Source organism: Telmatherina bonti, assembly GCF_933228915.1.
Source record: "Telmatherina bonti genome assembly, chromosome: 3".
In the NCBI taxonomy this organism is placed as follows: domain Eukaryota; kingdom Metazoa; phylum Chordata; class Actinopteri; order Atheriniformes; family Telmatherinidae; genus Telmatherina; species Telmatherina bonti.
Genome location: NC_136621.1, coordinates 29,301,189 through 29,315,116, shown reverse-complemented (window position 1 = coordinate 29,315,116; position 13,928 = coordinate 29,301,189). Strand labels below are relative to the sequence as shown.

The following is a 13,928-nucleotide window of genomic DNA, read 5'->3' as shown; positions in this document are numbered from 1 at the left end:
TACAGAGGTAAAGATTTTTAGTTAGCTTCATTATGAGAAAGACAGAAATGGTACAGAGCCAGATTTTTAAAAGGAAACATTTCATTGTTTTTTAGTTTAATTACGGTATTTCCATCTTGTTTCCTCTCCCTGCAGATAATTGGTGGTGTTTAGTGGATGGCAACGTGTTTACCAGGATGGTCGACATGTACAAGAGCATTGTTGTGTTCATGCTCACAGGAGGAAAGACGCTCCTTGTTCCCGTCTTCTATGATAACTATTTACTGGCTGTGCTCAGGCTGCTGGACAAACTCCACAAGGTATCTTCAACTACGTCCTTCTGCTACAGTTTACAGCTGTATTGCTGTACAGGACGGTCTCAGGAGGACATGTTTGTGTGTTGGTCAGATGTTACCTGCTGTCTACTGTGACATGTCTTGAGACTTGTGTTTGTTTCATGTAACCAGGTAAACTTAAAGGCCCACCATGTGGAGTACGACCGCTTTTATATTCCTGACATCACCACCCTGGTGAACATTCAGGAAGACTACCTCAAATGGTTTCTGAGTAGAGCTGAAATTGTGAGTACAATGTTACATTTCTTAATCTGACACTGACGGTTGACAATAAGTAAACAACTACAGTGCTTTCATTCCCAAAAAATGTTTTCATTCTGTACTCTGTAACTTAATTATTGCAACGTTTTCAAGTTTTATTAGTGTTGCTATAGAGATATTTTTCATTTCTAGTCAGATAATTTATGTCTGTCATTTTGATTTTTAGAAAATGGGATCATCCCCTTCACAGGTAGTTAATTTACAACATAATTATTAGATTCGTCATTCACATGTTGATAATTTGATAATAATTTGTTATTGTTTTCCCTGCAGAATGACTTTCCCCCAGTAAACCTATGTGCCTACCCGTTCATACTGAACGCCCAAGCCAAGACAACAATGCTGCAAACAGATGCTGAACTGCAAATGCAGGTATCACCTACTCAGAAAAGCAGTATAATTTTTTTTTATTAATTTAGTTTATTCTTTGACTATAAATCTTTCATTAGAAATATATATATTAAAAAATTTAACTTTTTATTATCTGCTTGTTCTCCTTTTCTTTTTTTTCTCTTTCACACCTGTACCAAGATGGCAGTAAGCGGTGCAAACCTACACAATGTCTTTATGCTGCTCACGCTGGAACCCCAGCTCGCCAGGAACCCATACCTGGTGCTCCATGTGCACAGGAACCATTTAGTGAGTGACACTCTGCGTGAACTCACCATGTACTCTGATGTGGACCTCAAGAAGCCACTTAAGGTGGGTAAAGTAGCTTTGATTGTCTAAAGATAAACCAAATAAAAATGTATGTTTAATGTCCTCTCTTTTACTTGCCATTTCCTTGATCTGCTTTGCTCTTCCTCCAGGTGATCTTCGATGGGGAAGAGGCCATTGACGCAGGTGGAGTGACAAAAGAGTTCTTCCTGCTGCTGTTAAAGGAGCTGTTGGATCCTGTCTATGGGATGTTTACTCATTACAAAGAATCCAACCTGCTGTGGTTCTCAGACAAAGTAAGTTATGCAACACTGAGCCGAATATAAAAATAATGGGTTTCACTTTTTAATTTTTTTGTTGTGATTTACACTCAGTCACCATTTTATTTGGTATACCTTGCAGGTTGTTATGTCACAAACTGACCAGATCTCTGTACTTAGCTTTTTGTCCATCACTGATACACCCCACAACTGCAGAGTTATCTGAGTATGAAGGTACTGATACAAAGCAGGATGTTTTCCAGAGCAAAGGAATTATTTTCGGACTTAGTTTGGTGTTGAAAAGCTGCTCAATAATCCAACATAGTTGTTCTGAGCCGTTATTTAAAACCCTGTGACTGACACCATCTGGACCTTGTTTTGGTTCAGTTTCTTCAGTTTTTTTTTCTTCATGTGACTACAGAAGACAGACAGGCTTGAGGTGGAGGCAGAGGGGGTCTCAGTATGTGCTGATGTGCAGGGAGGTGAGGTGTGTTAAGGTCCATGACTGAGCTGCAGGGTGACAGAGTGGAGGTGTGACATAAAACTGTGGGCTTGTGGACGGTGTGTGGTCCGTTGGGCTGGAGGCAGAGGGTGAACTGAACCTATGAACATGTTCAGCTCATTAGCTCTGCCCAGACTTCTGTCTCTCTGATCCGCCTTTAACTTGAGGCCAACCAGTTAAAGTTGTTGGCCTCAAGTCTCTTTCATTTCTGGCTTTCTTTTTAATGTTAAGCAGCTTTTTCGGGTCACTGGTGGTTCACAGACAACAGTTCAATTTGTGGTTTTGTTCCTAAAGGAATATCCTAAATACATATATATATATATATATATATATATATATATATATATATATATATATACACATTATATTAGGAATATTTAAGATATTGAGGATATCAATATATATATATATATATATAAGATATTGAGGATATCAATATATATATATATATATATATATATATATATATATATATATATATATATATATATTGATATCCTCAATATCTTAAATATTCCTAAAGGCCAGAGAAGATGTATGCATTTTTAAGACTTAAATAAAATAAGTCCAACATCATATTTTTTCTCATGGGGCAGCAGGCACATTGCTGGAATATTGATAACAATGCAGAGAAAAAGAGATGTTGAAGTCCCCTGAGATGCCTTACAATTCCTGTGTTTTTGAGATCTTGTTAGCACTTCAATCTCATCCATTTTGTTAGCTAGCAATCTCACCTTACCCATCACAGTAGGAAGAAATGGTTCTCTCTGCCTTGCCCCTGCCCTGCATTCTCTTCGCTTTCACTTCACCTTGTTTGGTATTTTGTATGTTATTGCCCTGGTTTTTCTTGGTTTTTGATAGTTTAATCAGTTGATACCACTAGCAAACAGCCTCTGTTGCCATGGAAACTCATATCAAGTCATAAAACCATTCACAGTACTCAGAAATCACTTGAGCAGCACAACCTCCGAACCAATATAAAAAAAAAATCTGTTTTAGAAAAAAAACATTGAGCTTTGGGACATGGTGCAGGAAGTAGCCATCAGAAGAGCGGTACACTTTGGTCATAAAGTGATGGACATGGTTATTAATATTACTCAGACAGCAGCACTTCACTGCATCACAGTGCTAAGCACAGTGCCTGTTCTTAGCTGACTGGAGTGGCACCTGGTGTTGTCTCCTGCTGCTGTAGCACACACACTTCAAGGCATTCAGTGATAAAGTTCCATCTATCTTGATTGTAACCAGTAGTTTTAAGTCACCGTTGCCTTTCCATCATCTCCAACCAGTATGCCCATTCTCACCATTTTCACTGAGAAGACAGCCACTCACTGGTTATTTTCTCCTTTCTGGACCGTTTTCTGTTAAACCCAGAGATGGAGTGTGTGAAAATCCCAGCAGATCAGCAGTTTATAAAATATGCAGACCCTTCGGCTATCAACAGCTATGCCACGTTCAAAGTCAAATGAGACCTCCTTTCTTCTCCATTCTGATGCTAAATGTAACTTAAAGCCATCTTGTCCATGTCTACATGCTTAAATACACCGAGTTGCTGTTGTTGCTCTTTGTCTTGACAAGCAACTGAGCTGGTGAACCTACTAAAGTGACTGTTTAATGTGAAGCACATGTCACATTTATAAAACATTACCTTATTATAATTGCGATTGTTAAAAGAATTAGTCTCAGTATCTACAAATATTTGTTAAATGTTTTGTTTTTGAAACAATGTATCACATTAGCTGATGTGTGAAATGATGCAGAGTCACTCAGACTCAAGCTAAATATATCTTCAAGTATCTCCGCTGGAGTAAGTCTTTCAGATATTCTGAGACTTAACACGGTCGCTGCAGGAAGTAGTTGTTTACATCAGCTTTTGTTAAACCTTTTGAAATATAAACAAAAGTGTGCCTGTAAAATTCCATCTATGTTTGCCGTGGATGAGAGGAGGTGACAGCTCACTGGAATTTTCCATCTTTTTCCACTAGGGAGTACCCATCATTCATTGTCTTAAATGCTTTGTCCAACTCAGGGAAGCTGGAGCCTATCCCAGCAATTGGGCAAGAGGCAGAGTACACCCTGGACAGGTCGCCAGTACATCACAGGCTCACTAGCAACTAGTTCCACTGTAAAGTCAACTTAAAGATTAAGTTGTGTGTGGAGGAGCTCCACCTCCCTACTACTTCTGCGGGTGTGCGGGTAGATATTTGACCTGCTGCAGTATTTCCCAAGAAGAGTTATTGTTTTTACAGTTATAAATTGATGTTATGTGTAAGTGGAAACATTCAAGTTTACAAAACATTTACCTCCACATGGAAACTTGTCCCTGAACTTTGACTGCCGTTTGTTACTTCAGTAAAACCAAAGTGGGAAAGCGGTGACTGTCAAACTGCTTTTGCTTATCCAGAAAGCAAGAATAGGTGCTGATTGAAAAGTTATGTTAATGTGCAGAGTTTTAAGAACACATGTAGACTGGATAAATTTGCATTTTATCTTTTTTTCCCACTTTAATCCACCTGTTTTTTTTTAGTTTTTTTTAAGAAACCTGCTTATCAGACCTAGTTACCACTAACATGGCTGTAGTAACAGGTTATTACTCTACAACTACAACTGGTTGAAATGTCTGAAAAACTGGTTGTATGAGCTCAGAATGTGTGAATAGATTTCTTGTCCTCAGCGTATGACTCTGTCTGGCTTTGGAAATCTACGTCTTGTTGTGTCAGCAGCAGCTCAAATATTTATCCAGTTGTGTGATTGTGAATTTAAATCCTATGAAAGAAACTCTTTTGCCATTGATCTAGTCTGAACTGGCACTTCCTTCAGCTCCTGATGTGTTTATTAGCTAATGGTGACCATTGAGCCAACATTTAACTACCTCAGAGACAAAGTATCGTCATCTGCTTTGGATGAAATATTTCGTGCATTTCCAACAGACAGCAGGAAATCAGGATAACCTTTTGGGTTTGGTGGATTGTGGTATAAGTTTACATTTGTGGAGGTGGTATATTGTCTGGCTTCGCTAAGTGTTCAGAGTTTATGCACTTACAGCTGAAAAAGGAAAAAAGCAACAGTAAAGATACTTCCTGTCTGCATCTTCAGTGTTTTGTGGAGCAGAACTGGTTTCACCTGATCGGCATAATCTGTGGTCTGGCCATCTACAACTCCACTGTGGTGGACCTGCACTTCCCATTGGCTCTCTACAAGAAGCTGCTGAATGTGACACCCACACTGGAAGACTTCAGAGAGCTTTCACCTACTGAGGCCAGGTATGTGTTTGTTTAAGCTGTTTATAGATACAACACGTGCTATAAACACCTTATCCAGGTCATGATGCGTGTTTGAGTGAAGTGAAGAGGAAACAAAGGCGCAACAAGTTACTCCACAAACTAAACCGTGTAGAATTGGGTTATTCAGCTCGGCCCCACCAAAGCTGCAGCTCTGCAGGTTTAAACAGCGTCCCAGCTTGAAGACACCTGACCCAAATTAAATGGATCCAACTGAACAATGAAGTTCTGCACAACGACTTGTTAATTTGAGCCAGGTGTGTTGTTGCAGGGATATGTTGGAAACCTGCAGGGCTGCGGCCCTCATGGGACCGGGTTGAATAGCCCTGGTGTAAATTGTTCAGGCAGCAGTCCCATATCATTATTTAAAAAAATACCATCAGGGTGTAAACCTGTTTTTATCCACGTGATAATCACTGGTTAATTCGTTTGAGAAGCAGTGAAACTATCTGGTGCTTCTGTGAATTTAGATCAGAGGCAGGCAGCTTTTCTTCAGTGTTTGTGAAATATTAATTTCAGATTCATATCTAGAAAAGACTAAATCATTTGAAAGCAATACTGCACCAGTTCAAATCAAATCAAACTTTATTTCTATAGCACTTTTCATGCTTAAAAAAACAGTACAAAGGGCTTAACATAATAAAACAATTTACATCAAATAGATAAAACACACACACACATACATCCACAGTCCCCTTACACCCATCCACAACCACCCGTGCCCTATTAGTCCCTATAACAGTTAAAAAGAGTACGAATGGCCAGGTACATGTGCACCAGATAAGGAAACGATATCCTCAGGGTGCATCTACACAGTTCTGTGCTTCTGACGCCACATTGATTTCATAGTGCACATTCCTGGGGTCATCGTTGCCGTGTGGCATCCTGAGCCTGAGAAACCGCAGTTCTTAACTCCTTTCCAGCCTGAAACATCGTCTGGGAGCTGCCTTTTGCTCTACTGCACTGCATCGCACACCAGCAACCGGGTGCTAACACAGGCTGTATTGAAAGTGCAAGGAAAAGAAAACAAGAAAGTGACAGCAAGAGATGAGACAAGACTCAACATGGGACTGACTTTTGCTGGCTGGAGGGAACACAGAGAAGAGACAGGATGTAAGACGGATGCCGGATTAGCTTTTGTTAGGGGGTGCTAAAGCGCAAAAATCTGGCAAAGCTCATTAGCGGTGCTGTGCACTCAGTATATGATGTAATGCAGCATACTGGCCATGTCATTATAGGCAAAAATAAAAGACCAGATCAGCGGTACTTTGTTGGGAATTTCAATTACACTGTGACTTTGGCCCAGTCCCAATAATACTCCATCCTCTTCCACTGATTGGCTTTCTGTGTTTCCTGTGTTTTAGTTGTAATTACCCAGCAAGTTCTAGGAAACTAAACCACATTCCCTCTGAGTCATTTCCTGTTGTTTTTTCACATCTTACCACCTCTAATCCAACATTTTCTGGCTTTCTGGTCAGCTTGGTGTGTTCAGCTGGTGCACAACCACAGTTAACCCCCAGGTTAAAGTGAAAATGTTACTTTATCAAATCCAGTTGTACGCATCAAAATTACAGACTGGGTATTTTTCCACTTAAATAATGGGACTGAAAGTTTGTGTTATTTTATAGTGAGGTCAACATGCTTTAATAAAGCGTTTTATCTTTTGCAGGAGTCTACAGCAACTTCTGGACTATGAAGGAGGAGATGTGGAGGAGACATTCCTTCTTAACTTTGCTGTGTGTAACTTTTCCTCTTTTCATTTGCTTATCAGATTTCACTTTGCTGACGCTACTCTTGATTTTGCTTTTTGTCAACTAATTTATTAAAGTTGTGAATTGTTGAATTGCCCATTACTCTTCATCATTAATCTTTTAAAAATGGCACAATCAGATGTTTAGTGGATTTTAAGAGGAAAGTACATTTAAAAACAGAGTTCTGTGTTTTTCCACAGACATGACTCAGAATCGAGAAGCGGTAAATAATGTATACTCTATTCAACAAACCATACAGCGAAAACAAAACAAAGTGGGGTCTATAATTCAATGGTAAACAAACCAATGCTTAGTGGATTGTGCTCCCCCATAAACAGGAGCGATACAATAATTAGTAGATGTGTAAGTGACTCGCCACCACAGAGCCTTGTGAATTTATACACAGATCTACATCTACTGAATAGGTTTAACTCTGGTGTGTTGTTCGTTTCTTCACATTAACATATTGCATATAATGAATATTTTTTTATTTAATGATTAAGCCCTCATGGAGCACATGCAGCCAAACCAGCCTGACCATCGTGGTTCTTGCCACCAGTATGTTTCACAGATGGAAGGACTTTCTGGGCATATTTAGCTTTAATTGTCTGTATAAAATGTAGTTTAAGGACTTGTGAGCAGCTGTGATGATGTTTCTAGTAATATTTAATCATTTCGTTGTTGGTGTTGATCCTATCAATACATACTTTGGTTAAGGTTTCCCCCCCATCCACTTGTAGTATGTGGGATGCTGCTGAGGATGATGTTCATACCGTCATTAGTTCCATGTGCAGCTGCTGTTAGGTGGAGCAACCAGATGTTTGTTTTTGGCTTTATGTTGGCAAACAGATGAAAATCTCACCAGATTTATTGTTAATCAAATTATAAACAGTAAGTAACTTCAAACTCTAAGTTAAGATCGTTTGTTGTCTTTGCTTCTTAGATCACCAGGGAGAACTACGGGATGACAGAAGTCAAGGAGCTGATTCCCGGAGGAGAGAGCATCGCTGTGGACAAAAACAACAGGTTTGAAAACTCATCAACCTAAATAATGTAGAGTCCAAGCCTTCATCCTGCCATGTTTGACTGAAAGATGAGCAGATGACTGTGATGTTTATTAATACATTTTGTTCTGATCTGTGACCGTCACGTGCTCATGCTGCTGGCAGCATGTGAGCCTTTTGTTTACATGATGGCCATGTTCTGCACGGATTACAGATTTTGTCTGGCATTGTGTTTTTCCTCACATCCACCTTATGTCTTATGTGTGTCTGTGTGCCAGCAGTCATGATCTGTGTTCCGTGGGGAGTCCTCAGAGAGTTGTTGGCCGGGCAGTGTAAACATGTCTGACTGCGAATGCTGAACAGATGGCAGCAGCAGCTCAACTTGTTTCTGAACAACCCCTTTAACATAGATAAAACAGTTTAAAATTTGTTGTGGTGTGAAACAGTTATACAGATTTTATTTTAGTGTAAGCATTCAGCAGACCAGTAATTCCTGGTTTTGCATTTCTGTCAAGCTCTCTGTGTTTTTGTTTGACTGGCTTTCTAACATCTTTGTTTTTAGTGTTGCTTCTTGTGTTGAACCAAACAGCGGTTTGACTATTGTTTATTTTCATTATCTTGTTACAAAGGAAAGGCCAGCTGTTTTTTTGCATGAGCTAACTTCTGTTTCAGTTCCTTTTTGAGAGCCTTGCTTCCCTTTGTTCCACTTTCCTAGGTCACTGTAAGCTCAAGTCTGCCCTAGTTTCATGTATGGGAAACCTTGAAGGAGTTTCCTTGAATTTGGCAGAGTTGTTCAGAGGAAATATTGGATTAGAAGTTCATTTAAAGTCACTGACTTCATAAATTTTATATGTTAATGTGGTAAAAAGCTACGCAAGACAGCATGTTTCATAATTTGCAGCTTCTTTTTCATCAATATTTCAGTTTTTTTGCCATGGTAATTTTGTGTTCTGCTTGTGTTTGAAATCAGCTTTAACCCTTTCATGCATGAATGAATAAAAAAACTTTTTTTTTAAAAAAAAAAAACACCACTTTTTTTTTTTTTTTTTTAAAAATAGTGTTTTACATCTACAGACCAATAAAATTATACTTCTTTTTTCTATTACTGATATTTAGAATTTATCATGATTTATTATTTGTTTTAATGTATTCTATAAAATATTTATAAAATAATATATAGTAATAATTATATTATGTAAATCTTGTATAAAATAAACCTGCATCATTTTCTTTCCCCATTTATCGCAAAAGCAAACTTGTGTAATTGCATTATGTTTAATTATATCATATATTTATTTATTCTCCAGTGAGTGGAAACATACTTCATGACCCACTAACATCCTGAAGTGGTTTATTTACAAAAACCACAACAGGGCCACTTTGCATGACAGGGTTAAAGGTCAAACACAAACGCACAAAAGTTGCTTCCATTAAATTCCTTCTGAAGTTTCATTAGGTTTTATCATCAGTCAGCTTGACAGACACAAAAAAAAACTCTTTTAGTTTTCTTAATAAAACGGAGCTTCATGAACTTTGTGATCAGGGTTTTGAACCTGTTTTGGACATTTAGAAGTTCACGTGTTCAGTACGTGTCAAAAGGTCCAAGATATTTACCAAATCATTTCAAAAGAGTACAAGTCAAGTTTTACTGCTTTTTATTTGATAATCTGCTCTCAAAATTCACACATAGACCTTTAAGATTCTAGTTTCTTAAGCTTGTAAGAGTCTGAACTTCCTGTGTCCAGCATCCTCCCACTTACTCTCTTTTGACACACACACACTGGGGTGCATTGTTCTGGTTAAATTTTAAAGTACATGCCGATGAAGAGTGACTATGAGAAAATTGTTTAGTATATTTAACCTCTAAGTGTGAATCTTTAATGAGCAGATTTGCCAGTAAACAGTGATGCACTCACAAGACTCCCAATGTCAATCATTTCACTGCACTTTGCAAGAACTTAATTTCACAGTTAAACCCACCGGTGTGACTTGGAAGTCTGCACAACACAAGTCGGCCATCATCATAAAACTCAAGATCATCTGCATGCATCAACTCAATACGCAGCCTGTTGACGCTTTCTTTCTGCTGTTTGAACCATATACTTGGATCAATATGCAGTTTCTAAATTTACAATTTAGTTAAAAATATATATATATATGTGGGTGAAAATAAGAGATTTTTTTCCCCTAAAGCACTAATTTATATTAAAGTAAAAAAAAAAGTACTTTTTTTTTTTATTTAGGTAAACTTTTTCTTTATTAAATGATAGAGTCAAGATAAAAACAGAAGAATTCACTTCGTAAAGTTGATTTAAGCAGTTCACCTAATGTTGACGTTTGGAGCTCCAGCGACAACTAGCTGGGTAAGGTAGTCTGGAGCCCTGACCCACAGGTGGATTCAGCAGGGCTGAACAGATTATGGATTTAATCTCTTCAATGACCTCTGCAGAACGAGCTCACTGAGATGTAAACAAATTCAGATCAGCCTGTACACCAGGAGGGTGTCGATGAACTCTGGTTAGGGTGTAGAAAACATGTAATGGGTCACCACTGAAGTAATGTGGAGACACAATGGGGGAGGAAGCCAGTGTTTACAGTCTGAATGAATGCTTTCCTCTTGAGCCGATGTTGAGGATGCATCTGCTGTGCAGAATTGGCTCTGAGTGTTTGCCCAACCTGTTTGTATTCGCTTCAGGAAGGAGTTTGTGGAGGCCTATCTGCGCTACGTCTTCATAGACTCCGTGTCTGAACTGTACTCGGCTTTCTCCTCTGGTTTCCTCAAAGTGTGTGGAGGGGACATCTTGTCACTCTTCCAGCCCTCTGAGTTGATGGCCATGGTGGTTGGCAACAACAACTACAATTGGGAGGAAATGGAGAAGGTACATGTGTGGTTTAAAGGTTTTAAAGAAGATTTAGTGAAGGGATCTAACATCCAACCAAACAAATCTTTTTAAAACACAGTTTATATGAATATTGTTCCAGCTGTCTCAGTTTTTATATGTGCAATCCAGATAGGATGCATTTTCACACAGTTTCACATATATTACTTGAAATAATATTCACAGAGTCAAAAAAAAACAGTGAAGGATTGTTTTGTTAAATGTCAACAGTGAGAAATGAAGAGCATCCCCAAGACAGACTTCATGTATACCTGCATGTCTGGGAGTTTATTATTTATTTTTGTAGACTAAAAACTAAAGAAATGTACAAAACTTTGTTTTGCTAGTCATTTTTCTTGATTTCAATTGGGAAAAAACAACACAGCAGCCAGACCATCATTCTGCTGCTATAATGCCCAAGAAGAAATGTAAAAAGATCAATAAAAACAGTAAAAATTACTAAAAAAAAATTATAATGGATTATTTTATTTATTTGGGAAAAAAAAAATTTTTTTTTAACAAAAATAAAATCTATTTAAAATTGTGGAGCAAAAATCCTGATACTCAGTTTTTCGATTCGATTTTCCCACCGCTACTCTGTTCTGTTTTTCTTCAGAATGCTGTTTACAAAGGGGAGTACACCGCCACTCATCCAACAGTACGGTTCTTCTGGGAGGTTTTCCACGAGTTTCCTCTGGAAAAGAAGAAGCAGTTCTTATGTAAGCGGTTCTTATGATGTCATTGCACCATCTGCGTGACAGTTAAAAACAGTTAAACTCTCATACTTCCGCCTTGAGGTGTTTTACAAGTGACATAATAAAGTGCAGGTTGTTGCGGCATAAAAATGCCGTAGAGCTGGATGAAAGCTTCATCTCTGTTGTGCTCTTTGGGGGTAAAAGTTCATCTGCAAGTGACAAATGACACAAACTGACACACCTCTACTTTAATTTAAGCAAGAAAAAATTTTGAAAATTTGATGAAAATTAGAGCGACACTTTCCAGTTTTTGTATTGTATTGATTCTTTTTTCTTGTCTTTTATAAAGTGAACTTAATTGCCCTGAAAGATGCTTATAAATAAGATTCATGGATATTTTTATCTTGTTGGTAGAAGACACCCAATAGTTTTTTTCTTTTTGACTGTGTGGATGATCCTCTGGGTAAGTTTCTTTCCCGCAGGTGTGTAACTGACTTCCACACATGTAACTTTTAACATGTTACTGCTAAGTGTCAGGTCTGAAACCTGTAACAGTGAAAGATATCAGATATTAAATTCCTCCTTTAATTACTGTTTAAAGTAGGTAAAAGTTTGGTGCTATAAAAGTTAGTATGTTTTAAAGATTAATATCATTTAAAAAAAAAAAAAAAGTAGACTCAAATAAGCTCTGGATCTTTTACAAAATTTGTTTGTGTTTTATGATTCTTTGGTTTGTAATAAACCATTACAATCAAGACTGTCTGCTAAACGTGGGCCGTCTTTGTCTAACCTGTAGAACATTATATACTTCCTCATATTGTGGCAGCTTATACTTGGAAACTTGTTCCTTCATGGTGCAACCAGTAATTCAGCATTTCATGCTGTTTTTTTCAGTTTTTTACAAAAACAACAACCAAACCTTTGAAACATACAAAGCATAGAAGCTGTTTCTGCAGATTTTTGGTTTTAATTCAACACTTCATGTCTCCTGGCTGCAGTGTTCCTGACTGGCAGTGACCGAATCCCCATCCATGGGATGGAGAGCATGCGTATCGTCATCCAGTCCACCACAGCAGAGGAGCACTACCTGCCAGTTGCCCACACCTGCTACAACCTGCTCGACATGCCCCGCTATCAGACCAAAGAGATCTTGCGCCGTCGTCTCACTCAGGCTGTGGAGCAGTACGAGGGTTTCAGCCTGGTCTGAGGGCAGTCTGAAAAGAGCTTCAACGCACTTTAACTGCAATGCACCCCAGTGTGTGTGTGTGTCAAAAGAGAGTAAGTGGGAGGATGCTGGACACAGGAAGTTCAGACTCTTACAAGCTTAAGAATCTAGAATCTTAAAGGTCTATGTGTGTTTTCTATCGTATTGCTTTGGAGGCAGTTTCTCAACCTTTCAGGACCATTTAGAGGTAGTTTGAAAACTTTATGTGTTCCTATTACAAAAAAAAAAAAAAAGTTTTTAAATCCAGGTTTAAACAATGAGGATGCTGACTGAAATCTACGTGGACTTCTTCAAACTTGGGGACCAGAGAGGGTTGAGAAACTCAGGCTTCTGCGTGTGCGTGTGCGTCTTCTTTTTGTTTTGTTTCCTTCTTTTTTTTGCATAGCTTTGTATTTTATATTCCTTAAATTCTATTTTTCACTTTTAAAGAATTATGTTATTACCTTGAGACACTATATTGCTTTTGGTTTTTTTCAATTGATCAAATAAAGTGGTTATATTTTGACAAAATAAACATGTATAAATGCGCATAAAGAACATTTTGAATATAATCTTCAGCCTGGTGTTGGAATGGGGTGTTAATCCTGCAGATCCTTCTAAATCTGGACACCAGCATGTCCTCTGTCTGGATTGAAGAATACAAAAAAAGAGAATGAGCGATGAGGTTTTGACAGGCAGAAGCAGGCTGCTGGGTGACACAGGCTGAATATAACTTGCAATCACTTCTGTTTAGCTGTGGATTATAGAGCAGCCGATATCTTGAACCTGCATTCAACAGTTTGCCTTCTACAGCAAAACATACTGTATGATCATGAATCTAACTTTTAAGGTTACTGGGTGTTGTCTGTATGCATGTTGTTGGGGGAAAGGAAAAAAAAATGATCAGGACATTTTTGGAAATGTCACAGTTCACTTCCTTGTTGAGAATTTGAACATTTCAGATCATTGAACCAGTTTTCATGTCTATCAGTGACTATGAGACGACTTCTTGCCGCTGCTTTGCTTAGCTTAGCTAAGAATAGAGGCTGAAAGCTGGAGGCCATTCAAAATCTTTCTACCGGTTCATCACTTGGCTTTT

The 13,928-nt window shown here is 38.3% G+C and overlaps 1 protein-coding gene across 1 annotated transcript in view; it reads left to right on the top strand.

The window, feature by feature from the left end:
• Window positions 1-12,832, top strand: part of herc3 (HECT and RLD domain containing E3 ubiquitin protein ligase 3) — a gene marked incomplete at its 3' end in the record, with an annotated part of 30,636 nt that extends 17,804 nt beyond the window's left edge. Inside the window, exons 14-25 of the mRNA XM_079264514.1 lie at window positions 136-299; window positions 447-560; window positions 763-786; window positions 870-968; window positions 1,128-1,298; window positions 1,406-1,549; window positions 5,112-5,278; window positions 6,966-7,032; window positions 7,991-8,073; window positions 10,747-10,930; window positions 11,547-11,649; window positions 12,624-12,832. Of these exons, the coding sequence (XP_079120640.1) occupies window positions 136-299; window positions 447-560; window positions 763-786; window positions 870-968; window positions 1,128-1,298; window positions 1,406-1,549; window positions 5,112-5,278; window positions 6,966-7,032; window positions 7,991-8,073; window positions 10,747-10,930; window positions 11,547-11,649; window positions 12,624-12,832 (1,529 nt within the window). The remainder of the gene's footprint in view (window positions 1-135; window positions 300-446; window positions 561-762; window positions 787-869; window positions 969-1,127; window positions 1,299-1,405; window positions 1,550-5,111; window positions 5,279-6,965; window positions 7,033-7,990; window positions 8,074-10,746; window positions 10,931-11,546; window positions 11,650-12,623) is intronic.
• Between the last annotated feature and the right edge of the window lie 1,096 nt (window positions 12,833-13,928).